The 26,451-nt window shown below is 42.7% G+C and overlaps 1 protein-coding gene and 1 pseudogene across 2 annotated transcripts; one reads left to right on the top strand and one right to left on the bottom strand.

Moving 5' to 3' along the window:
• Positions 1–213: 213 nt before the first annotated feature.
• Positions 214–20,659, bottom strand: plekha1b (pleckstrin homology domain containing, family A (phosphoinositide binding specific) member 1b). 2 transcript variants are annotated; one of them, XM_041962502.1, is made up of 12 exons: positions 20,606–20,659; positions 17,312–17,497; positions 15,663–15,719; positions 14,837–14,882; positions 13,735–13,832; positions 12,539–12,664; positions 11,374–11,511; positions 11,012–11,080; positions 8,406–8,470; positions 8,218–8,281; positions 7,327–7,416; positions 214–3,293 (listed from the first exon to the last, which is right to left on the bottom strand). In XM_041962502.1, the coding sequence occupies exons 2-12, from the start codon at positions 17,450–17,452 to the stop codon at positions 2,913–2,915; spliced, it is 1,275 nt and encodes a 424-aa protein (XP_041818436.1). In that variant the 5' UTR covers positions 17,453–17,497; positions 20,606–20,659; the 3' UTR covers positions 214–2,912. The 2 variants fall into 2 exon arrangements, with proteins under 2 accessions (XP_041818436.1, XP_041818437.1); XM_041962503.1 differs by lacking the exon at positions 214–3,293 and adding an exon at positions 3,301–6,157.
• Positions 20,660–21,754: 1,095 nt separating this feature from the next.
• Positions 21,755–26,119, top strand: LOC121625237 (annotated as a pseudogene).
• The last annotated feature ends 332 nt before the right edge of the window (positions 26,120–26,451 follow it).

The following is a 26,451-nucleotide window of genomic DNA, read 5'->3' as shown; positions in this document are numbered from 1 at the left end:
CATTTTCATACAAGCCATATGTGGCAGAACTTCAACTCTTCTGTTGCCAACCTTTTCCTTTAACTTGTATGTGTTACTGTCCTCCACAAACGTCCAATCTGAAATGAGATGCAACATTTGCTTTTAGATGCAGTGTAAACCTGCCTGCCACTGCTACGCTCCTTTAGTCCACCTGTTATCAAATAAGACACTGGAAACCAGTTAAAATTATTTTCAAATTTCTATTAATAAACAGAGCACATGGTCTTAGAATCAAGTACACACTAAAAAGGGTCAAAACAGCTTGTCATTTTTCATCAACTCTTTAGAAAGAACAACGCAGGCACTTTACCCAGCTTATGTTTATCAGGGAACAATGACGGTGAGGGTGTGTGTGCATGCAATCATGCACACGTCTTTATAAAAATCAGTAAACAACATATATAGAGAGATTTTTTTTCCTCAAAAGCATCTCATCACTGTGAATAATAATATCATCAAAACTAAAAGCACATCTGAACAGAGAAAACACCCAAAACCAGCCTCCAGCACTTTCCGGTGCTCGCAGCCTGGAAGCAAACAAAACGAGAAAAAATGGATGGTTTGGATTTCCAAACCCGCTCGCAGCTCCCAAGTCCAAAAACAGCATTTACAGATCAACAAATCAACAATATGGTTTCATGTCTCCCTACATGTTTAAACCAAAAACATTAAAACAAATACATCAACATCTGACAGAGTTACAAAAGAACGGTAACATGGATGTACAGTGCAGGAGGTGAGGTGAGTTGAGCTGGTGAGCAGAATGAAGATCAGTTCTTCAACACTTCAGTCCACAGCAGCGCGTCCTTTTATCAACGCTGCTTTAAACGCGGGGTGAGTCATTCTGCACAAAGACTGCTGGAATCATATCTCCTCACGGCCTGCTGGCTGTCCGTTCTGTGTGTACGTCGAAAATAATCATGGGACTGAGCCAGCCAATCAGCAAGAGGTGGCGTGTTGGTGCTCCACGGGCCGAGGGGGAGACGGGGCGAGAGAGAGGGACGAAGAAGCAGAGATGATAATACCAACAATCTTTCTCCAGAATGACGCACCCCGCCTTTAACTCGTCTTTTCTGGTACTTTCACCAGAAACATTTAATTGTTGTGCTCAGCTCAGGTTCTCTGGAGCACAATGTTATCAAAGTCATCTGTTCCATGACACCGCTTTGGTAAATTTCATGTTTTTGCTTCAGTTGAAAGATTTACAATCTTTGATTTAGAAAAGACTTGAATTCCTGTTGATAATTCAGAGACGCTGACGTTTTGCAAATACAATGTTTTCACTTGCATGTAAAACCCAAATACTGTAACAGTTACTGGAACCACAGATGAGGCAGGCAATGACTGCACTGCAGCTGAAAGCTCTCCTCTCTTTGTCTCTTTGGGAGATAAACGTCTTTATACCTGGGACATTTCCTCAAACAGTGAATGGCTCCAGATTACTGCTGGAGATACAGTATGTTGATGATGTTATTAGTTAATCTTACAAACTAAATGCATCTTGATGCACAGCTAAATCTGAAAGTGAACCAAGAAATTCTGTGCATGTCCTTGCAGAGTAGGTGCTGGAAGCTTGGTGACATATTAAGTACTTGTGGGGCTTGTTGACAAGCCAACCAGTAACATGCTGATGCCAGGCAGCCAAAATAGCTTGCTAGCTGGCTTGCTACCAGGAAGCTACAGTTAGCAAGCTAGCTGGCACATTTACTGGCAGCACAATATGTTAACAGACGTTTGTACCATCCACTCGAACCATGTTTGCACTCCAGCAGAGATGGGTTCTAGAAAATCGGACGGTGCAACACAGCAAATATGATTTTTCCATTTTGGACTCCCAAGCTCTCTTTTCTCTCAAAGGTCACATCTGCCAACCGTGTGTCAAAGTTCACAGTTTAACTCTATGCAGAAGCTCCATCCAGATTCACTTCACCTCCACAAGTGAAACCACTGATTACATGGAAATGAACCTTTTTTTTGGTATTTAAATGTTATAATAAATGCTTGTGTGACCAGGCCTTTACTGTGGCTCTGGAAAGTCAGATGGTCTCCTGGCTTATGTAAATTCAATAAGTTCAAAAAGAGCATGATGTCACGGACAAGTTTGTTCCTTCTCATTTTTGGAATTCTGACATTTTAGAGATTCAAAGTCTTCATCCGACAGACGGCAGGAAATTTCTTTGTGAAGAGGATGAAAACAGTGTGCAGACATCCCTGGAAATACAACTGCAGTGAATCTGGACTTCGGAGCTCTAAAGCGCTAACACGTGTTGACAGGATAACCTTTTCAAGTGGAGATGAGATAGAGGAGACAGTAAAAGCTCCCCAGTGGTAATTCAGGATTAAAGAGTTTCTAATATTCAGCAGGATTGTCTTCAAAAATCTGAGAGGCTGGATTAATCAGTCTCTCAGCAGAGTCAAACAGACAGCTGACGCCTCCAGGTTTTGACCGCCTGTAACATCTGAGCTGCTGCCGTAGAAAAACATCGACAGCAAAATTTGGTTTGCCTGTTTCTTACATGAATCATGAAACCTGTCCATGACGGTGCAATGAGCAGGGTTCAAGGTTCTTGTGCTACTGAAACATGTCAAAACGTCACTGTACAATATCCAAGATTAATTTTCCTTGCATGACAATGCATGGCGTCTGTTTGCCGGCAGCAACACTTTGCAAAATAATAACCAGGAAGACAAAAGTAAAGGAAAAACGGCAGAGGGAGAAGGTCTGATTCCACATGTGCACAATAAATGGTCCCAGGAAGTTTTGTAGAAGGATCATCTGACCAGTCAGGTAGGAGTGGTCTCAGCACATGGAGCTCGTGTAGAGGTGTGTAAGTGTGTGTGTGTGTGTGTTCTTCAGAGACTGTCAATCATCATCATCACGCTCGTCATCGTCAAATCAGGGTCATCTGCAGGTCAGAATTTTCAGTGGTGTGACTGTTCAGCTCCTCCCCGCCACCGCTGCCAACTAATCCCAATTCGCTGCGCCGTTTCCACGGTGACTCCTTCTCCTCCGTTACTTCGAAGGCTGCACCGTCTCCTGCAGCGACAGGCGGGAGCGCGCCGAAGGGAGGGGCATCATCACGGACTGGACGCCACTCAGTCTCCACGGAAGCAAGCCCAGGAAGTTGTCCTGGTGGTGTGTGTCCAGCGTGAGGCTGAGGGCCCGCTGAGGCGGTGCCGGAGGAGGATTGTGGGTGTTGTAGTTCCTCGTCAAGGGAGTAGTAGAAGGTGGAGGAGGATGTTGGGGAGGGAGATGAGTGGTCAATGCGCTCCTGGGGAGAGAAAGAAGGGGGAGAGGACGTGAGAGGCAGAAGAGAAAGACTGTGAATGACGGATGGACGGACGGACGGATGAATGGGTGCACGGATGGAGCACGGGGATGACTCAGTGGATGGATGATGGATGGATGAAGAGTGCAGTGTGAGGAGAAGAGAGGAGAAAATAAAAAGTTTGTCAGATGTTTTCTCTTTGCTCAAACAAAAACAGACCAACATGTGGAACTTTGCTTCAACTTGTCCACCAGTAAACGCATTTAGCTTAAAGCTTGCAGATCAATAGATGGGAAGATTTCAGATCTGCAGACAGTAACAAACAGTATCAAACAAAGCGAGTCATTATTAGCATCCAACCCTGAATTAACAGCATCATTAAAGAAACAATTAGCTTTTGATGACGTTCACATAATGTTTTATGTTTGCTGGTGATCAAGGAAACATTTGCACTTTTCTGGCACGTGGTTTGATTGACATTCAAAAAAACAGCATGCACATCAGGTTTTATGGGTTAAAATGAAGCTCAGCAATAGCAGCCAGGAACAACATGACAGAAGTATTTGCAATATGTTCAGCAGGAGCTGCTCAGTTTGGCTTCAACACGGAACCACAAGAGGAAGTTTCCAAAGAGTTTGACCAAAGAGATTTCAGACGATTATCTTAACACAGAATACGTTGATGGATTAATGCTGACAAAATCTGGGTTTGACAGATACTGAGGAGCTCCCATATGGCTGCCAAAGGGCGTTACCGAAAGGCTACCCATTAGTTAGAGAAGAAATTATTTGCAGCTCTAGCATCTGTAGCATCTGTGTAGCACCACTAGCTAAAGCGAGGACACATAAAGTCGGTGCGAGTGTAGCATCAGCTGTGATTACAGGAAATACATCCACGGACAACTGTAAGTTAATTCAAGTGGTCTGAACAACTTCAACTAGCTCTGTGACTCGTTCTGATGATTCAACCATTCACTTCCATCCAAGACTTGAAATACTTCATTCAAGTCCATCTATACAGAATATGAACCAGTCTTTTACATCCAGAACCAAAATCAAATAGAGATCGCAAATACAATCTATTATATTGAACTCCTTTCTGAAACTTCCTCGCTCATTAATCCAGCTTTGTTTACATTTTACCTGCCAGCTTAGTTGCTGAGGTATGGGGGTCACACAATATCCATCCGAAGAAAATGCTGTGAATTGTGACCGTAACACCGGGGTTCATGCAGTTACAAGCAACACGTACGAACGAGTGATGCTGCAGTTGCCAAGGAGCGGGGCAGGATCGAACAGCAGTTGCTAAGGAAGCGGAGAGGCAGTGGGGCTTGGTGATTGGACGATGAGCAGCGGTGGGAGGGGCAGGAAGTAGGCAGCAGGGCTCATTTGGGGAAGGTTAGTACGTCACTGTCACACCTCACTCTCTGAAAAGCAGACACGCGCACACACACGAACACGCAGAAAGACAAAGACAACACGACAGAGGGTTAGCGGGAAAAAAAAGAAAAAGCTGGTTTTACGAAGTCCTGCTGGGAACCGGGAACGCTGTAAATGTCATTAAGACGTGAGTAATGACACACAAATGAAGGAAACAGCTCAGACACAGAAAAAAAGAGTGAAGACAGACGTAAAAAGTTCAGAGATAATATAAGATAAGATGGTCATGTTATGAGAATAAAGGGAAAGTGTAGTTTGACCTGATGTGTGGACGAATGGATGACCTCTAACTTTACAGCCCACATGTCAAAAAATATCAATGAAAAAAAATGAAAAAAAAAATGATGAGAAGCTGGGATGTCAATGGACCAGTGTGTTAACCAAAGAGGACGATGATGCCTGGGTGGGACGAGTTATGACGGAGGATGAGGATGCTGCAAACAAACATGGTTCAGGAATGAAATGATCATCAGTGCTGAGCCAACACGTCTGCATACAAGCCTCGGTCAAGAGGTCAGAGGTCAGTTACCAGGTCTGTTTCATGCAGCACTCATATACTTTTAGATGTTTGTTTTATAGCTCCTGAGCGAATTTAGGACTCACTTTCCACCTGCATTAAACTGCGTCCGACATGTCCTTATACACGCTATACTAACCATAACGCTTGTTTTTGCAACTGTTAAGATCTGCAAAACATCAAATTGGTGTGGATGGCAGTTCAAGTCCTGCACACTACCCATAAATTCTACCACAAGGTGCAGAGACACTGACCTGCAGCTGTCAGTAGGTCAGATAGATCTGTTTCATCAGTGAGTGATGGAGGCTAGAGACAAAGTTTACTATCAGCTTTAAAGGAAGAACCCAAGGTGATGCTTATGACAATCAGCATTCTCTTGAAGTACAGAGAAAAGAGGTTTTATTTTGAATTCTGGGATAAAAAGATGCTTGTTAATGCCAGTGGAAAGGAAAGTACAGAGTCCTAAACATTCAGATTTTGCTCAGCTTGAAGAGAAACTCTCAAGCAAACTCTGCCTGTATTTGAAATTAATCTCAAATACAGTTCAGCCAAATCTACAAACTATCTACTGTCCCTACACACTCCAGCTATGATTTTAAAGGGTTGTTCCACTGTTTAGCAGCAGGAGGCCAGACTATTCAAACCATACAGCTAGCATTAGCTTTGGGATGGATGAACACTACAGGGTTCACTCTGGTGTTTGTGCTTCCAGATAAAAACACAAAGGTCGGAGTTACACACAGAACCAGAGGACCCCTGCAGTGTGCATGGTTACTGCTCAGTAAGTGGAGGCCGGGGTGAATGCAGGGTTTGGGGGGAGGGCGTGGGGTCACATACGTGCTGCATTCACCACTGCAGAATGGTGTATACCTCTGTATACAAGGGCTGGACAGCCTCCTGGCCTGACGTATCTGAAAACAACAATTTACAGCACAGCTCAGTTACAGTGATGTGAAGAGCTCCTTTCCAAAACACCACACATCCATCCACAGAGGCCTTGCTGCTCTGGACAGAGTCATACCGTCCAATCAGATCAGCCTCTGTCACCAGTTAACATTCCTCTGCAACTAGTCTGCATTAACTCAAGTTTTGCATTAACTTGTGATACTGATTATATATTTTTTTTCATGATAGCAGACAGAACATTGGAGTAATGCAAACCGGTTACTCATGAATGACAACTGTTTTATTTTACAGAGGTTTATTATTTGTTACTTCTTTCCTCTGGAGGTTCATTGTGTGGTTTTAGAAGGAAACTCTTCAAACTGAGAGAAGAGACTGAGGGACAGTAAGAGAAATACAGGGAGAAATATCAGCAGCTGTGTGAGCGAGTGTGTGTGAAAACACATATTAACCATCATCATCATCATCATCAGGTTGTGGAACCCCTACAAAAAGGAAAATAAATGATGAAACATGGACTGAATCTGTGCAATATGTAAGCTCACACTACATTATATTGACATTATATAGACGGGCATATTATGAACTAACCATAACTATAAATATGGGATACAGACAAGGTGAGATTTAAGTTGAGCAACTGAGTGAAAGATTATTTTTCTTTGAATAAATGAGAATAATCTAATCAAAATATTTCAGGTTTTAAACCTCCGGAAACTGTTTGTCTGCTGCAGTAACTCTTACTGCCACAAGATGGAGCTGCTTCACCTGATTGGACATGAACAACATGGGAGCTCCTTCTTGACATCCAGCGACGGCACCAAAACAACAGTCTGAAGTGACTTTGCTCATCAGTTGGAGGAATCATAAAGTTAAACACACTCTTTATAATAAATTTATCTTATTATCTGAAAGGTTGCTATAGGAACTATGTGTATGTGCTGCTATTTGCTCTTTTATTATGTTTTTGTTGTGTTGTTAAATTGCAACGGATAAAAATCAAGCTATTAAATAAAATCATTAAACATGAACAAATTATGTTCTAACTAGACACAAATTTAATTTGTTCTGTATTTAGTTTAGCAAAAAAAAGAGAGAAAGAGTTTGTTATACCAAATGTACTGAAGCATTGCTCTGAAACATCATGAGTACAACATGAGTCTGACAGGACACCTACAGTGTTAGCTGAGCGTCCGGGGCCACGCTGAGCCACGATCGCCCCTGAGATGGCCTTAATCCAGCTGTGCATGTCCTCTGGACTGTCAGCCTGACAGAGGGAGAGAGACAGACAGAGAGAGAGAGACAACATTCATGCAACATTTTTTCTTTTATTGTTTGTCAAAGGTGCATCTGAACTGGGATGTGAAGGAGCTCATTTGTAAATATATAAAGTAATATAACTGCTGCACTGCTCATAATACAGTGCTTGTAAGGAAGGAACAGTGAGAGTCACATTAGCATGCTAACATGCTCACAGGTGATGTTTACCATGTTCACCATCTTAGTGTATTAGCATGCTAACATTTGCTAACTAGCACTAAGCACAATGTACAGCTGAGGCTGATGGGAATGTCATTGGTATTTGAGCTGTTGACTGATGGTGGCACCAGATGGAAAACTTAATCTCCGAAGTGAAAACGATTCACCCTGAGGCGACATTAATGTCTGCACCAAATTACACAGCAATCCATCCAAAAGTTGTCGAGACGTATCACTCAAAACCGCAAATGTCAACCTGCCGGTGGCGCTGAAGGAGAAGTGAGGGCACCAAAGAGATCAGGACATTCACTATCATGGCTAAAAACACATTTTAAAGAGGCAAAAATGAAAATAAATTAGTTAAAAGTAGAGTCATCACAGATTAATACGCGTCAACTCGTCAGGAAACCACACTGCTCTATGTTCCAGCATCATCCTGGACTGCTGCTCATGTCTGTGTGAAGCTCCTGGTTTATGCTGTGGGACGTGGCTGATGTGTCCACACCAGCGTCTCCATCTGGACGTTGGATTTTTGTTGCCTTTGCCCAGACTATTAGACACAACCCTCAGTCCTCTTCATGCGTGTTACCTGTATGTAGAAGGTTCTGGAGCTGGTGACCATTTCGAACAGGTTGTCCCTCATCATCAGCTCACTGCAGGAAACAGAACAGACACCAAAGCAGCAGCGTCTTTAATCACCTGCGACGTCACGGCTGAATCGATCCGAACACCTGGACAGCAGCAGGTATTCACCTGCCAGCAAGAGAGCTCACTGACCTCTGTTTGCACTCCTGCACTTTGTGGATCTCCTTCAGCTGGATGACTTTCAGTGCCTCCCTCTCCTGCGAGGAAGAAGAGAGGACACAACAGAACATTTAAAATCTGTGAGTTATTTGTGTTCTGTGTTTCACGATCTGACTTTTCATCTCGACAGGAAGAGGAAATGTTCTGCAAAACACTTTGACTGCATGAGTCTGCAGAGGGGAACCAAGGTCACCTGTGCTCACACCCAGTTTTAAGGCCAGGTCTAGAATAGCAGACTCATTATAGAAAAATGCAGAGAGTAAGCACACGCTGGATTACAGCTCCTGAACTTTACTAAAGCCCCTGTAGGCACATTGATTTGCAACATTCCCCACAATTACCAATACAAACAGATAGATTAAAGAGATACTGTGCTTAACGGGTATAGAAAAATACCCAACTGTTGGCAAATTTCTATTTTCTCACAGTACATGTCGTCATATCGTCCAACCCCAACCAGCAGCGGTAAAAGAGGCACTAACTGTGTGCTTGTTATTAATCCAGCCCACGGCTTTGGTGAGTGGCTCAACGCTGCCATTCCTCTGCTGGTCACTGACTCATCACAGTTGACAATTACAGGCTATTTAAAGAACTTTTATATGTGTGGTACGCTGCATTTAATGCTCCTTCTCATTTCAGACGTTGTGTTAGTGACGTGTGATTTTTACAGTAAAGCTCCGTTTGTCTTCTGCAGCGGTGAAGAGGCTTTTAGCTGAAACTGGGTTGTGCCTTGACATTTTCAAGCGATATCGGGGTGTTTTGTAATACACAGGGGCAACATACAGCATGTTTTTCTGACACGAATGCGTCATTCATAGTTTCAGCCGGCAGCTGTGGAAAGAAGTGGTCGTCGACTAGCTCGCTGTCCTCACACTTCAGGACATTTTCATTTTGACTCTACCTCTTTATTTTCTACCCACTACCCGAACCAGGGTTTGTATTCCCACCCCGCTTTTATTGGTGCAGTTGGTGAGAGGCAGGGGTAGATGATGGTAGTGTGGCAATCGGCAGTTACATGTGGCATCTAGGCCTGTGGTAGCATTGTAGCAGCTAACAATAGCTAAAGCGGTGGTAGTATGATACTATCTTAGCAGTTAGTTAGCAGTTAACATTAACAGTATAGGTGAATCTAGCTTTATTGTCTTCTTCTGTTCCTCCTAGCAGGTAGCGGTTAGCACTTAACATTAGCTAAATGGTAGCATCGGAACTGTATTGTCTTCTTCTGTTCTTCTTAGCGGTTAGCATTAGCATTAGCAATAGTTAAATGGTAGCATCGGTACTGGCCACTACCTGGAGCATCTCTGGGTCAGTTGAACGTGGCGGTGCTGTTTGGATTGTGTAGGAGCAGTGTGAACTGGCACTAGGGGGGGTGACTCTGGGACGCTGGAGTTCACCGCCTACCCTCCTGGAGGTGACGTGGGACTAAGTAGGCGAAACACTGTTGAAGGGAGGTTTCCACCTGATGACCCCCAGAGACGTGTTAGGAATCACTGCTCTTTGGCAGGTATAGAGGCAGATTAGAGCTCCAAGGTTCTTCACTGAGAATGAATCCTCTTTTTGAGCACAAGTATCTTGTGTTTAAATTAACTCAGCTAGAGGACATTTTTGAATGACAGAGAAATGTTATTTCAGACACCAAATGTTCCACAAGTTGTATCCTCACTCATTTTCTGCATTTTCTGGTTGAGTCATCAGCAAAAAAGATGGACAACTATGATGGAAATGTGTTTTTTTGATAAAAGATGTAAGACTGTGGATGCATAATGAAAGGAGAAAAGACAAGAACATCCAATCACAGAGCTCAATATTCTGTGAGCAGCAGCTGAAGATTACACGTTGTGGAAACCTGATGAAACATTCAGCAGTTTAAATCAGTACACTAGCAGATTCTGGGTCAGTTTTGGATGGATTCAACAGATACGCTGTCATGTTTTCACTCTCGGGTATCGTGTTATTAAGAGCCATCCACCAAACCTGACAGAGGAAACACGAGTACTGTTAAATTATTTAACAGAAAAGTGGGAGAAACCTCAGCTCATACGTCTTCTGTCTCTTTCTCTCTCTACGTGTCTCCTCATAAATGCACACATATAGTTTGGTCTCAGACAATGACCTGCAGTGCTTTTCATTAACAGTTGATGCTTTTCTCAACGGCTGCACTCATTACGTCACTTTACATGCAGGAATGTTTAATACCTACAATGAAAAATATGAAGGCATGAACAAACAGCCAGTTCGTGCGCGCACACACGCACACACACACACACACACACACACTCACACACACACACACACACACACACACACACACACACACACACACACACACACACAGAGGGTGTGTTCATTTATGTGGTTAGGACGCGTTAATCTGTGCACACGTGGATCATATGAGGAGGTATTCAGAACACATGCCACTGCGTGTAGAAACAACAACTAACTGAGGGCAAAACAAACCTCGCTGCGCACGCACGCATGCACACACACACACACACACGCACGCACACACACACACACACACACACACACAGTTCACACACAGTACTAGTCACTCAAATAACCAAAAGACATTTTCTCACCATTTCTGATTTGTAGTAGCTGACAGCGTTTTCATCCAGCATGAAGTACCTCCTCTTCCAGTTCTTCATCTGAGGAAGAGGAGCAGAGCTATCATGCATTTGACAAAAACACTTCAGCTGTTCACAGAGCTGATTTAACGTGGCTGCCAGTGAACCATCACAACATGGACTCTGGTCACTTGTGAAGGACATCTGGCAATATTTTTTTGGCATTTTAAAGACTAAATGATGGAGTTAGTGAATGAGAAAACACTTCCAGGCAGTGTGTCCCAGAGGCTGCAACGTCAATTACATCCCACAAAGTGTGTGTGTGTGTGTGTGTGTGTGTGTGTGTGTGTGTGTGTGTGTGTGTGTACTCTCACCACAGCTCCCTGTTTCACACAGTATCCAGCCTTGATGATGGCCTGGTCCTGCGCTCCTCTGGACAGGAAGTAGGGCAGTTGATTCTGACCCCGCTTCAGACCTCCACGCTCCGCCCCGTTCTGCCCCTCCCCCTGCTCCTAAAGCACACACACACACACACACACACACACACACACACATAGAACGTATAGGGAGCACTGTCTCATGATATTTTTGATGCAGCAAATGTGTTAGATCATTGCTTATTTACACATTCAGCAAATGTCCATCAGTCCAATAGTCACTCTCCTTTAAGCTCAATTTGGTTTCCACCAACTTAAATATTTGACTCTTCAGATGCTAAATGCTAGCCGCTAGCTTTGTCTGTCTACTGTCTGGTGGCCTTTTAACTGTGCAAAACACTGAGCTGAAAGACGCTAAAATGCCCCACAGAGCTGAGGGGAGCTGCAAGAGACTACGAGAGACGAGAATAGTCATGTGATCCATTATTAATGTAAAAATATTAATTACAGCCACTTTAAAGTCATGACAACACGTCATTTAAATTCAGTTGTTGTAATTTGGTTTTAGGACAAAAAAAAATTGTATCCTAAACTTACTGAATTACTCTCAAAATGACTCATTTCCCCTCCGTTCATCAGCATGTCTTCAGATTATTTCTTTTGTCAAACAGTCAAAGCAGAAACAGCCGTCGTCTTTTTCATTCCATGCATTCTTCTTCCTTAACAATACCTGGTGGGTGTGCTATGCTAGTAGCTAGTAGCTGCTATCCTCAAGCAGAGACTAGGAGAGGGAAGTGAGGTCTGGTAAACTCACTTCTTTCTAACTCCACACCCCCCCCCCACTTCATTCAGGTGACAAGTGACATGACTTGAGGCCACTCAGCTCCCTCTGGAGCATCTTTATACCGCTTTTTTCTACACATGCAGCAGGACTCGCCGAGACCTGGAAACAGACTTTCAGTGTTTCATTTACTGGGCTCCGTAGCTTTTCCAGCAGTTGAGTCTAGATGTTCTCCTGCTGAACACTTTTCAAACCAGCCGTCACTCGTCTGCGTTGATGCGTGTTGGATCAAGTGTTTGTGGCTGCATACCATTGCAGACAGGACCTGACCTGCCAAACGGCTGCTAACCCAACGTGCATGACAGCGTGTGTGTGTGTTACCTGTGTAGCAGTGATGATAGGGACTCCACCTATGATCTCAGTCTTGTAGGAGACCTGCTTCATGGCTCCGTGTGCTTCCTGTGGAGTCTCTGCGTGGGCGGTGTGGCCCTCGCCCGGCTTTGGCACCTGAAAACACAACAACAGATCAACTACAGTCCTGTCTGTCGAGCTCACTGTTGACACACACAGGTTTTTAAGAATTCAAGGTTTAAACTAGCTTATCTTTGTAGCTCTTCAAGGATCTTTTAATCTTGTTTTTCATCTACAAACAGCACCCATATCAGCTTAATTTCTGCTTCTGTGCTTTTAATAGTTTTTTGGACAACAATGAAGCTTTAAAGAGGATATGTCACTTGTTAGTAAAACCAGTTCCTTGTTGGTTTTGGTCTTTTTGTGGAATCTGTTGATAATAACAATAATAAAAACTATCCCAGCCTCATCCTAAAAACACCCTGTTGCACTGGCTTACATGTTCCCTCATTACACCATCCTGCCGCCCAAAATACTCACTACAGCCCCAAGTGTGTATTAATCCACAGCTGAAAATAGTCCCCAACAAATGCACTATTTCCTCCTAAAAACAACAGGGGCCAGCTGTTTTAGGAAATTACTGCACCCTTTTGAAAAAAGAAAAGGAAATAAACTACCCACATGTCACCTGTGTTTCTCTATTGACGAACAACACAGGTCAAATTCACGTTATTTATACCATGAAATCATGAATAACTTAAAGGGCGAGAGAATCAAGATTCAAGATTCAAGATTCTTTATTGTCATTGAGCATTACATGTCAATGAAATTTGCATTGCAACCCCCATGTTAGAAACAAGATAATGAGAAAGATTAGAAAGAATAAAATTAAGATAACTACAATAAAATAAACCATAATAACAATATTCTTAAATGCAATGAAAAATATACCAGAATGAAAAAATACTAAGGCAATAAAAATATACTAAACAATAAACAATAAAAAAATCCCCTGACCATAGACCACCACAGCTGCAGGTGGATATAAAAACCCGGCTTTCCTGTCCTCTCTCCACTCACACTCTGTTAAGCTTGAACTGAACTTTATCTCTCTGGCCTGATGGGTAGTTTTCCATCGGCTGCAGCCTGAGGCAGAAGACAGAGCGGCTTACGACAGAAACAGGGTCACCTATTGATCCGTCAGAGCACGTGTGTGTTTGACTCACAGTAATTTTGGTGGCGTTGTTGAGAACACTGATCCATTCCACCAAATCCTGCTGGTCGTTGGCCTGCAGGTAAAACTTCCTCATTCCTGCATTTATCACTACAGGGAGAGAAAGACGGGGAAAGGGAAGGAAGCGTGTTGGTTGTGACCTTCTGCTTGGTTTGAAACATGGGAGGAAGAAGAAAACTACTCTGCGCTTCATGCAAATCATGATCTAAAAATATCACTTTGTTTCTGGTTTCTCAGAGGCAGAGGATGTGAGTGTGTGTGTGCTTGTATGTTAACATCCCATCCAGATGCAAATACACACACACACACACACACGCACACACATACAGAGGTCAGGTCAGGGATATTGTACAGTTTCCTCCTATTGAGCGACAAAAAGCTACTGTTGGCCACCAGAGGAACAACAACAAGCAGCGAGGGACAAAAGAGAGGAAATAAACCTAACAGGAGAGGAAAAGAGGGAGGCAGAGAGGGAAAAAAGCACACGGAAGGGCAAAAGGGGAGAAAGGAGGAAGGAAGGAAATGAGGAAGGAGTGGGAATGAAGGGGAGAGGAAGGGAGTAAAAGAAGGCTGGAAAGAAAAGCAGTCCATTTCGTGGCCAAAGGTATGTGGACGCCAGGTGATTGTGCCCATGTGTCTATTATCTGCCGTCCATTAATCTGCTGCTATAACAGCCCCCACTCCTCCGTTTTCAGGCTTTCCACCAGATGTCTGGATGCAGCATCAGTGAGCTCCAACACTGATGCTGATGATCATGTCTGGCTGGGTGCTGGCTGGATGGGGTCGAGGTCAGGGCTCTGTGCAGGCCAGTCCAGCTCTTCCACACCAGAGTGGGAAAACCATTTTTATGGACCCGGCTTTGTCCGGGACATTGTCATGTTGTAACAGGAAAGGGACAAACATAAACTGTTGCCACAAAGCTGGGAGCTCTCTATTGTCTCAGACATCACTGCATATTGTAGGAACTAAGAGGCCTATCCAAAAGTATGTGGCCAGAGCTGCAGTATATATATAGTATATAGTTATAGTGTAGGTAAAGACGGAGGGAGCCAAGGGGGGATGTAAGGAAGGAGGGAGAGAGGGAAGAAACTTACCAAAGCAGAACTCTGCCTTTGGTCTGAGTTTGGTGGCATCGCTGACCTGAATGAGAGAGAGGAAAGCTTTAACGTCCCAGAGGGGGGCACATTCATTCAGGTTCTAGCAACGAAGGGATTGAACCCCGCCGTGTTCGTGCCCGTTTCTTTTTATTATTTATGTATCTTTTCTGCCACTAAGGCTCTCATTGTCGTGAGCTGGAATGAGCCCGATCGGCCAGATGGTGGCGCTGTAAGGCCTTGTCCCTCATACCATAAGCCTGATTGACTCGAAAATAAGCAAACAAGCCAGCTTAATGTGCTCTACGAAAAAAAGCCCCTTCAACTGTAAAAGTCCACCATGATGGATTTTCTGTTTTTATTATACAGCAAGATCAACCAATACACTTTGTGAGGGGCGGGGCTTAGCAGGAAAATGGCCATAACTGGGTTCATCCCTTGCTACCTCCTAAACATTCCCACTGAGATTCATTCAAAACCGATGACCGGGGACAAATGGTGGAACTGTGAGTGAGTAATGATTGAAACGCTGCAGGCTTTGTGATGATGAAACATGTGTGTGACTGGTCTCGCTCCTTGTTCAGACAGGACTGAACCAGCCGAAGTGACTTTGCTCACCTTTGTGGAGCCTGAAAGTTTAGTTTGACTTTAATTTTTGAGCAGCTTCCTTATGCTTGAACCCGCTAATTGTTAATTATTAGAAAAATTCTGTTCTCACATGATCACCATCTTAGTTTAGCATTTTAGCATGTTCAGGTGTTCGATCATGGGCCAACGTTTCGGACACACTGACTCCATGTTCACTGGAGAGAGAGAGATGACTAACCTTGGAGATATAGGTGAGTTTGAGAGATCCCACCTTCTCTGCACCTTTAGGCAGATTCTGGACAAAAAAACACACAAATATATGCATTAATTTTAACATTGTAGATATTTGTAGTAACAGTAGTAGCACTACAAGTAGAAGTAATAGCAGTAATAAAGGTATTAGAAAACATTGGGTTTGGCCCCTATTCCCTCGAAATGTCTATGGAAATAATACACAAATAGTAAACAGAGAGTTTATATGCTGTTAGCATGTTGCAATATGTTCATATCATCACCTGAATGCAGTGTTACGGTTCTGCTTTGATTGAAGAATTTAATATCAGCAGCAAATATCAGCTCTGCGCGCTCTGAGGAATTCCCCGATTGTGGCAAATATAGATACTACTACTACTAACCTTTCTACAGTTTCTGTTCTGGTTCCTGTTCCTGAGCATCTGTCAAACCACTCAGGTGTGTTTGATCAGGGCTGTCCAACTTGTCACTCCAAACACATAAAATTTGTCCCATAAACCCACAACTTCCTCTTTCCTCTAAACTGTCTAAGGCTTTCCGACCTTTGCTGGGCCTAGTTACAGCTCGTATTCTTTACGCCTCACCTTCTTCTGGTCACATATGTTCTCACTGTGAAGTGTGCCGACACTTTAAATCAAGTTTACTTTGGTTGGTTTGCAGAGATGAGGACAGACAGAAGTTAGAAACTCATCAATAAGATTAGCTGTTGCACATGTGACGAGCTCTTTCATCACAATGAAAACTAACACATTCAATTTTCTGATATCATAGCTCATAAATGAAATGCTTTGCAGTTGTCAGATGTCAAGTGTGTCCCTGAAGGCACTACCAAGGAGACTGTTGAAAACTGTCACCTGTCCTACCTGCAGCACCAATAACTGCTTCACTTTAACGAAAGACTACAGACCACTGTGTGTGAGGGGATCACACCAGCTGCATCGCCCATCAGCATGCTGACGCTCTGACCCATGAGTACCGAGTAGCTATTACTACATTATTGTATGATTACTCAGTACTCATGGGTCAGCCCACACCCATCCTTGAACTTGGCTCTCATTTTTATCTCAACTCGACATCTGTGAACTTTCCTGAATGCATCTTGCACAACTGTGAAGCCGTCACGTTGACAATCTGTCCACAGACACAGAAACACCTGGCAAAGAACTCAACAATACTTCTGCAGTCGTTCCCGCTACAGAAGGTGTCTCCAGGACCACATTTTGCCATGACAACACACACACACACACGGACACACATACACACAGAATCACAAAGTAATAACAATACCAGACAGGCTGTCTGAGCTGGTAAAATAAAGGCAACTAAATGTGATGGATTATCTCCCTGAAGCAAGTTTCAAGTCCCTGCAAGTAAATTTTCATCATGTTCATAGTGAACTGAAATGTACTGTTAATAATATCTGCCTGGAGGGCATGTAAACTTCAAAATAAAGCGCCACGTTAATTTTATTTATTAAAAGTACAAATAAATGAATTCAGATTGGTTCAAATGTTTTCAGTGCTGACAAATCAAAGAAGAATTTCTATAGGTGTGTAGACGCAATCGCGTGTCTACACACACCCATCTGCACATTCATTCACTCTCTCTCTGTCTCACACACACACACACACACACCTGTGGGTTGTCCATGTACCACAGCAGGTTGCCCTGCTGAATGTCCAGGATGAAGTATCGCCGCAGGAACCTGCCGCTGCTCTCATTCTCCTCGATGTCCAGGAAGCCACAGAAGCGGTTCTGTCGGTCCACGTACGGCATCGCAACCCCGACCAGCTCGGCCCGCCCTGGGGCATCACAGGAACGCTGCCAGGAGGCGGGACAGGTTGACATTCAGTGTCATCTCAGGTGAAAAAAAAAGCTATGCAGAGAATTTTAAAAGGCTGCAGTGAGGTTGTATGTATGTGAGAACATTAACTTAATGCAGTGTTGTAGTTCATAATGGTGACACATTCTGTTCTGTTCACTCACATCAGATTTGAAATGGACCCACGAGCAGGAGGTCAAAGTTGTGACTCGCAGTTTTAATCTAAATGCGTTAATGTGGAGACCTTTTTATACAAGGTCCCTTAATATGAAAGGACAGAAATTAGTCGGGCATGCTCAAGGAACTTTTTAATGTGGGCTCGTCTTATGTTTGAAGTACACAACTGGAGTCAGGATATAGTTAGCCTAGCTTAGCATAAAGACAGGAAAACAGAAGCCTGACTCTGTCCAAAAAAATAGGCATGAGCTACATGCTAGAATCATTTTATGGCAAATAACAGTGAGGCACAGTGTGTGCGGCCTCCTGTAGGACTGTTGTCACAGTGCAGCATGGACGGACAAACTGCTGCTCAGCAACACGCTTCCCCCTAAAATCTCAAACGAGACATATTTCCACTTTTTTCCAAACCAGTCTTGCTGTTTCCCCCCGCTTCCACTCTTTATGCTAAGCTAGGCTAACCATGTCCTGTCTCCAGCTCCGGACCAATAGAAATATTCTCTCTCTTTTTCCCAAATGCTGAACTATTCTTTTAGTTAATCATATTTAACATTTGGTTCCATTATTTGCAGTCAGTGACCATCTGAAGTCTCAGCTCTCACTGCAGCCATCGTTACGTCCTGCTTGTTTGGGGGCTTTTCATGCCAATGCTTTCCTTGATTGTCTTGTCTGGCCACCTGAATCTGGGGGACAGTGGTATAAAAACGGCTGCGCTTTTCTTCTTCAAACTGAAATTTCTCATTCAGTGTCATCATATTTGCGATACTGACATTTTGAGACACTCTGTATCTGAAAGGTTTGAGGTAGTAACTGCCCATCTGCTGAGATTCATGCCTTTCAAAGACTCCCTCTCAGAAAAAAAACATGTTTCTACCTGCAGGGGATCGTCCAAACCGCCTGCAAACATGTTTAAAAACCTTGGATGAAGATTTGAATGCAGCATCACTTTTTTTTCTTCAACTTTCAGTTATAAGGTAAATTGCACATTGTTGTAGAAGAGGAATTCAAAAACGCAGGAAAATACCTGAAAAGTCATGAGTGTTACGAGCCTCTGTGAGTGTGTGTGTGTGTATGTGTGTGTGTGTGTGTGAGTGTGTGTGTGTGTGTGTGTGTTGTGACAGAGATGGACAAGGGCAATGCCAGTTAAAGCACGTAGGGATTAACAGAGCAGGTGCTGGCTAGATAACACACACACAAGAAGAAAACACTGGATTTCCAAATGACAACAAATAGAGAAACTGTCAGTCAGGGTGGGGGTGTCGAGCTGATGTCAACCCTCATATTACTAATTAATTTGGATTGGGGTTTGTGTGTAAAGTTCTTTCTATCTACCTTGTTTTAAACCAGTAATCTACTGAATTGGGTTTAGTAGCTTTTGCTAATAGCAACTCAACTTCCAGCTGGGAACTGGACCTGCAAAGAGACCTGCAGAGCAAAACAAACGTCCAGCGCTGCTCAAGTCGGTGGCCTCACACGCATGAAGAAAACAAAGACACCAACAGCCTGGATGGAACTGCCGCGCTTTAAAACGCCATTGTTGTGACTTGTGCATCTGTTTCCCTCGTTGGCTTGGCCCTCACTGGCCCTTTACTCCCACACACTACAGGACACATGGTTGTTTTATCAAACATTCAAACATGGAGGCCTGCTGATCCTGATCAACCAAGCTCAAAGGTTACCACATTTTCTTTTTACAAAGAAAATCATGCTTTATTTATTCATTTAACTTTTCAATAATCATCTGTAAGTTTTATCTCCCAGCATTATGCTCTAAGGGTTTCTTTACACTACCACATAGTTCTGGAGGAGAATAATAAATAATTTTCATTGTAATTTAATTGTTTTTTACTTACAAACTGACAAAAGTCACATCTTAAAACATTTAGGATTAAATAAATAATAATAATGATTTTGTTGCTATCGTGGAACACACCTCTGAGCGTCGGGAGGAACAGGTCTCCTCTCGGGACGGTCAAACTTACAGGTGGGTGTGGGGGACTGAAAACACATGAGTTTTGCTTCCTCTTTAAAATCCTTAAAATCCCAAACTGCACTGACCCTATGGATGACTTCAGAGCAGTATTACATTTATTTGAAATGAAACAAAACGACAGGAGACACATGCAGTCAGATAAGTGTAAAGTCACTATGTCTGACAGCAGGGCTGCAACTAACTAACTTGGTAACTGAGTGATTAATTGTTTAGTCTATGAAATGCAGAAAAAACATCCCAGAATCCGAGGTAACCTGGAGATTTTTCTTCTATTATCATATATGAATTAATCTTAACTTTCTTTTAAATAACTAATTGATTCATCGTTTCACCTCCATGTTACAGTCTGACATATAAAGAGCATAATATGAAATATTAAAGCCTGAAATGTTATCAGCCAACATCTCTGCAGGGAGATTTTAAATGTATTAAAGCACGAAAGTCTCTACTGAGGGCCACAGACACACATTAAATATAATGTTATAGGAATATTATGGTGCTTCTCTCTTACAACAGACAAGCTAATGAAAAGCCATTACACTACACTTTCCTCCATATTAATCGCTTTATATCTCATTCAATTGAAATCATTTTAGCGTGTAATTACACTGCTGTAACTCCATTACTGACGCCGTTAGCTTTCATTAGGATATCATTAATCCATACAGCATACACATGTATACAAGAATAATGTTCACTGTGGTAAATAAATCCATTTAAACACTCATCGGTGCACAATTCCTCCCCGTGGAGATCAAACTGTTGTCACAGGCCTAAAAACATCGACCGATTTCCTCTCCCGCCTCCATTAGCTGTCTGTTCGACACTTCATACTCCTGATTTCTTGTTTTTAGGAGGATATTTGGCTGCGTACAACACGGTGTGGCCGTGAGGCGGCACACGGGCTCTAAAAGCGGCGGATTGTGGGTTTACTTACACAGTTCGGCTCAGTCCGAGTCCAGTGTGGCAGCTGTCAGGCACCAGCGTCAAGTTACACGCAAAATACTCAAACCGCTTCCGGTTTCACCTTTAAAAATGAAAGCGTCTGCCGACAATGGCGTTACTTCCACGTGAACTTCAAAGTAAAATACCTTATTATCTGTATTTAAAATGCATTTTTAACTGCTACAACAGCAGTGATTTAGATAAGAAGACAGAAATTACTATCATATCCGCCCATTATAGCTATTAAATTAAGCTAGCAGCACCATAGCACAAGCCTGGACGCAGGGGGAAAACACTGGCTAGCTATCTGTCATACAAGATGTACCTACCAGCACTACTGAGGCTCATTAATTTACACGTTTGTCTAGTTTGTTTAATCTGTCCAAAAACTGAAGAGTAAAAATCACAATTTGCTGCTTTATAAGGGATTTTGTTGTGGACTATTTGTTAGCTCTGAGCTGTTGCCAGGCAGCAGGTGGAAACTCCAGGAAGTTCCTGGTTATGGACAAGAAAATGGTGACACAACTGTTGTAAAATTTTTCTTTGAGTGGATTAAAAATGAAAGTGGCATCGATCATCTCATCTAACTCTCCACCGGAAAGAAAATAAATGTCCATCCATCCATTTTCTTCTGCTTATTCAGGGTAGCAGCCTAAGCAGTGATGCCCAGACTTCCAGGACTGGAAGTCTGTAAAATAAATGTATTTCCCAAAACGTCTTTTTCTTTTTATATATTCTATTAATATTTGACTCACAAAGTGTTTTTAGAAATTAGCTATACAACAAAAGTTTGCCCATCAGTAGTACTAAACATGTTTGGCTTGTGATCACATGCTTATACTTCTGACCTTGCACCAGTTGCATAGCTTTTGTCCATGCTATTATGATCAGATGAATTGCAAATGATTTCTTTCCCCACCTGTTTTATTCCAATGATGCGCAAACGTAAAAGTATCCAAAACATCACAAAATTGATTTTATTTTATTAGCATTATTGTCTTTTGTCAGTGACACGTTTCTGCTTTTATTTTGAAGGCAGAATATATGTCCTCACATTACTGCTTAAAACTTGATTATTAAGATTTCCAACCAATCCATGACCTGAGTTGGACCTTTTTTCCCCTCGCTCTCTTTGCAAAGGATGATGGTAAATGCAGTCTTGCAAAACAAAAACAGAGACCTCTAACAATGCTTCCTTCCACAAGGACGTCAACAGTCACTGTCACTCTGATGTAATAATCACATTCACTCAGATGTGCACAGGGGACGCATTCATTCACTTCAGTTTATGTATCTATTTCCCAGGTTGCAGTTTAACATACACAAAGAAAGCAGCTGGTAGCTGGAGAGGAAGCAGGTTAAGAATATTTATATTTCTATATTTATAGTACAGACGATGGAATAGTTTTTCATCTATATACCTTCAGAACAGCAGCGAGTCTGGGTTTTTTCAATCAATGCCAGGTTTTCAGTTTTCAGAGAAACTGATGCTTTGCCCTGTGATTCAAACTTGATGCTAATGAGGCACAAACTGGAGGTTAGAATGACTGTTGTAATATACTGAGTACATCCACCCGAGTCAGTGAGGAAGAGATCCTGCACCATCCCTGATTTACAGTCACATATGTTGCATCAGCTTCGATTGAAATCAGCCCCTTTTGAACAACACATTGATTGTCTGAATGAATACTCAAAAGTCCATTTGTCCAGTCTGTGAATGCAGAAACATCTTCAGCTTGTTGGGTGAAATGTGGCATTTGCACTACAGTTCCTTCTCCAAATCATAGTTCCCCTTGCACATTGTTTTAATCTAGAAATATTATGTTTATTATGCAAGCCTTAAGGTATCATATTTATTTTATTCATTTATCAGCATTATTTTTCCATGTTACACAGTTGCTGTATATTCAACCTGTTCATACACACATGCTCACACAGATAAAATGCCCATGTTTAACTCCAACACAAATGCCTGCACTGCTGTATCAAATTCAGCTAATGCACACACCTTCCCTTTGTCTGCCTGCAAGTCTTATAATATAATATTTACCTCTCTGTGCATGTGTTTTTCACACTAACAATAGGTAAGTAAAGAAATCAAGAAGAGAATAAGATAGAGAAGTATAAGGTCAATTCCTAGAGTATAATAGAACAACCAGAGGGAATGGGTAGAGGAAAGGGGTGAGAAGAGACGTAAAGACATCACAAGACATGAAAAGAGAGGGAGACTAGAAAAAGAAGGAAAACAGAAGACAAAGGCAGAGGATGAGCTAGTGATAGATAGAAAGCAGAGATAGATTATGAGTAAGTGCTGACACCTAGTGGTGAGAGACAAAAATCACAGCACAGTGTTTTAAAACTGCCAATTCAGTGATGAAAATCTCACTATATTCTCAGTCTCGTTCCCAGTGAAGAATACTCACTATGAAGTCACATATTAAGGGTCAGGACAGGTTGGTGACTTACAAAAAAAAATGTACCAAACTTTGTAACCGTGTTGTACTGGACAACATGAGGCGAGGAGAGCTTCCAACAACATCAATGGTCCCTCTGCCTGAATGTTTCAGGTTTTAAAAACATTTATTTTATATCTAGATCACACAAACACACACATAAACTCCAGCCCCCATTCTTTAAGTCCATAGGGGGCACCAGACAGGGGTGCCCTCTTTTGCCCCTCTTCTGTTTGTTCGAGCACTCCTTCCATCTTCCCTACATGAGAGGATGCAAATAAACCCAGTGTGACAAAAGCCAGTGGTATTCACTGGATTGCTTTTTATTTTGTCCCTCACTCAGCCACAACAATCGATCAAGAGAGTCTTACTATGGACCCCTCGAAGTCCTGAAAGACCTGAATTTTTCGGGGCTTCATTGGGTGCTGTGCAATGTACAAAGTGAAGTGCTAAAAATCTGACGCCCCCCCACTCCTGTCTGAGCCATCATCTCCCAGAAAGTGAGTTGATTGGGGTGGTGGGTCATTTGGCTTCCATCCCCTCTGTCTTTGCCAGAGTTGATCCTACAGCTGCTATCTGCTGAATGTCAAAGGCCTAATTGTTTTTACAGAAAGCGCTGATGCCAGCCCCTGTGCCAGTCTATTCTTCAAAACCGTATGATGCCTGAACACTCCATGTGCCACCTCGAAGCACTGCCAGGTTCTCAACAACCAACGCCTGCTCATGGAGCTTTTGCATCCTTGTGAAAAACTCAGATTGGCTCTTTATTGTGAGAATATTAAACTCCTCATGGTACAGCAACATCAGCGCATTGGCTGGCAGGACGGCTGATGCTGGCACAGGGGCCACAGCATGCCACGCAGGGATTTCAGCCAGGCTTAGAGCTCCGCAGTAACAGGTTTTTGAGGTTTGAAGAAGAAAGGCTTGATTCCAAGATGACCTGACTGCCCTGAAGAAACAGACAGCCATAGCAGGGTGCATGTCAACAAGCACTGGGATCATTTCAGGTCCTGTGGCAAGTGGAAAGTACCAGCCGTCCAGCTCTGGTGTCCCCATCTCTCCTCAAAAACAAGGAAACAGAGGCACATTTTTCCACAGAAAAATAGAGGAATTTGAGGATCTGTACAATTTCTACATTTGGAAAGAGAGCTGGCCGAAAATACTTGTTGTGATGTGGCTGCAAACTCATTTAGAGATTCAGAACCAACATCCTCTGATGGTGTGTGAGAGCGCAGACTTTGACCGGGTGGTCCAGTTATTTTTCTCATTCACCTCCAGAGGTGACTGCAAGTCGTTCAAGTTGAAACATTTTCATACCATACAAATGTATCCTAGTTTTGGTTTGAACCATTTAGAGCACTTTTATGCATCAGTCACATTCGCTTGGCACATGTGCCATTCATAATATGTTAAGTTTGACAAGAGAGGGACATGAACAGTGACTAATTTGCAAAAGCGAATATATTTTGTAATCACAAACTGTTTCCCAGATCATGTTTGTTATCAACAGAATGAGGAAATGTTGTTTATTAATGTATCTGGCACGACACAAAATAAATGTTGACACTGAACACATCAGTAAAATGTTCAGTGACACAGATTTCGTTTGTTTGCCACAATATCTGATCTTGCACAACATCTGCTCATAGCGACTCCGTGATTAAACTTTGCACTTGCTGAGGGTTTGGAGAGGCTGTGGTCTTAAGTAAATATTGAAAAAAGTCAACAATTGCTTGAGACATGAGGCACAACCGATTGACATTATTAATGTTCAACCAAAACCACAACTTTCCCTAATCTGGGATGCTCTGATCCTTCACGGCTCCACCTATTGTGTGATTCACCTCTAACAAACCAGGAAATGCATATTGTTAAGCCTCCTTACTGACAATAAACACAAACACCATAAGATTCACCTTCAGACCAATGAGAGATTTCCACTGACAAGCTTCAGGAGGGAATGCTGGAAGAACTGGGAAATCTGGAATACTGTCACCAGCAGCTGACTCCACAAATAAAATAATAAAATGATCAAAGAAAAATGAAGTGAAAGTAACTTTGAGGGAGTTTTATTGTGGAGGGATTTAGCAAGTGTCCAGTCTGACAGTATCTCAATGGAGTGATCCACCTTGTGATTCGCCATTAAAGAACCCGTGTGAGGGAATTTATGAGAGATCAGAGAGCCTCATAAGGGTCTGTGGCATTCTGCACTCTGAGAGACTCAAGCTCTTTTCTCTGGACCATCAGCAGCCAGTGTGTGTGTTGACTGCCGAGATGTGAAAATACACTCTGACCTCAGGTTCAGACAAATCGAAGAAGCTGCTATAGATCACAGAGAGGAGCTCCAGAAATCCCTGAAACCGCTACAGGAGAAGTTAAAGGTTTGTAATGAAGTTAAGCTGAACTTTAATCAAACAGTAGAACACATCAAGCTCCAGTCTAAATGTACAGAGAGGCATATTAAGGAAGATTCTACAAAGCTTCAGCAGTTTTTAAAAGAGGATGAGGAGGCCAGGATGGATGCTCTGAGGGAGGATGAGGGGCAGGTTATGGGAAAGAGATTTGAAACTCTGGGCAAAGAGATAAAAGCTCTGTCAGAGACTCAGTCAAAGCCAGCAGCGGCCCCTGTTGGATGATCCACAGCTGCTCAGGAGCACAGGTAGATATGGCGGAACACCTGGGCAGTGTGACTTTCAACATCTGGAACACCATGAGGGACATAGTCTCCTACAGTCCAGTGATTCTGGGTCCAAACACTGCCAGTCCACAAGTTGGAAGATCTGACCAGCGTCAGACACGGAAAGAAACAGCAGCTTCCCAAAGCCCAGAAAGGTTTGATTAGTGGGATTCTGGGCTCAGGATTTAACTCAGGTTCTCACAGCTAGGATGTTGGGGTTGGAGACAACAAAGACTTGGAACTGAGGGTGACTGCAGACTCTACTTGTAGACAAGAGTTTGTGGGGCCTACAGTATGGAGTGTAGACTTCAGTAATGTTGGATACAGAGTGAACTCCCCAACAAACTCTGATCTCCTAGTCAGAGAGAAAAGATAAAACTAGTTCTACCATCATTGATATGAAAAGGAGTACAAAATAGTAGAAAGAACTCTCAGTATAATGCAACACAATTCAGCAGCACCATAAATAAACAGCCTCAAAAAATATTTTGGAAATATTAAATTTTCTTCTTGGCTCATTATTTGGAGTATGGATAGCATACTGGGATTTTTGCTGTTTGAGCTCCATCCCAGTCTTGTCTAGTTGACGTCACAGTTTATGTATCATTCAGTACGCATTTAATCATACCGACAGTGGAATTGCCGCAGGTTTTTGCGATTTGATTTATCCATTAATTAGTGTCTGTAAGGCGTGGCTCTTGTATAATG

This window comes from Chelmon rostratus, chromosome 21 (assembly GCF_017976325.1).
Source record: "Chelmon rostratus isolate fCheRos1 chromosome 21, fCheRos1.pri, whole genome shotgun sequence".
NCBI classification, from domain to species: Eukaryota; Metazoa; Chordata; class Actinopteri; order Chaetodontiformes; family Chaetodontidae; genus Chelmon; species Chelmon rostratus.
This window is presented reverse-complemented; position numbering and strand designations above follow the sequence as displayed.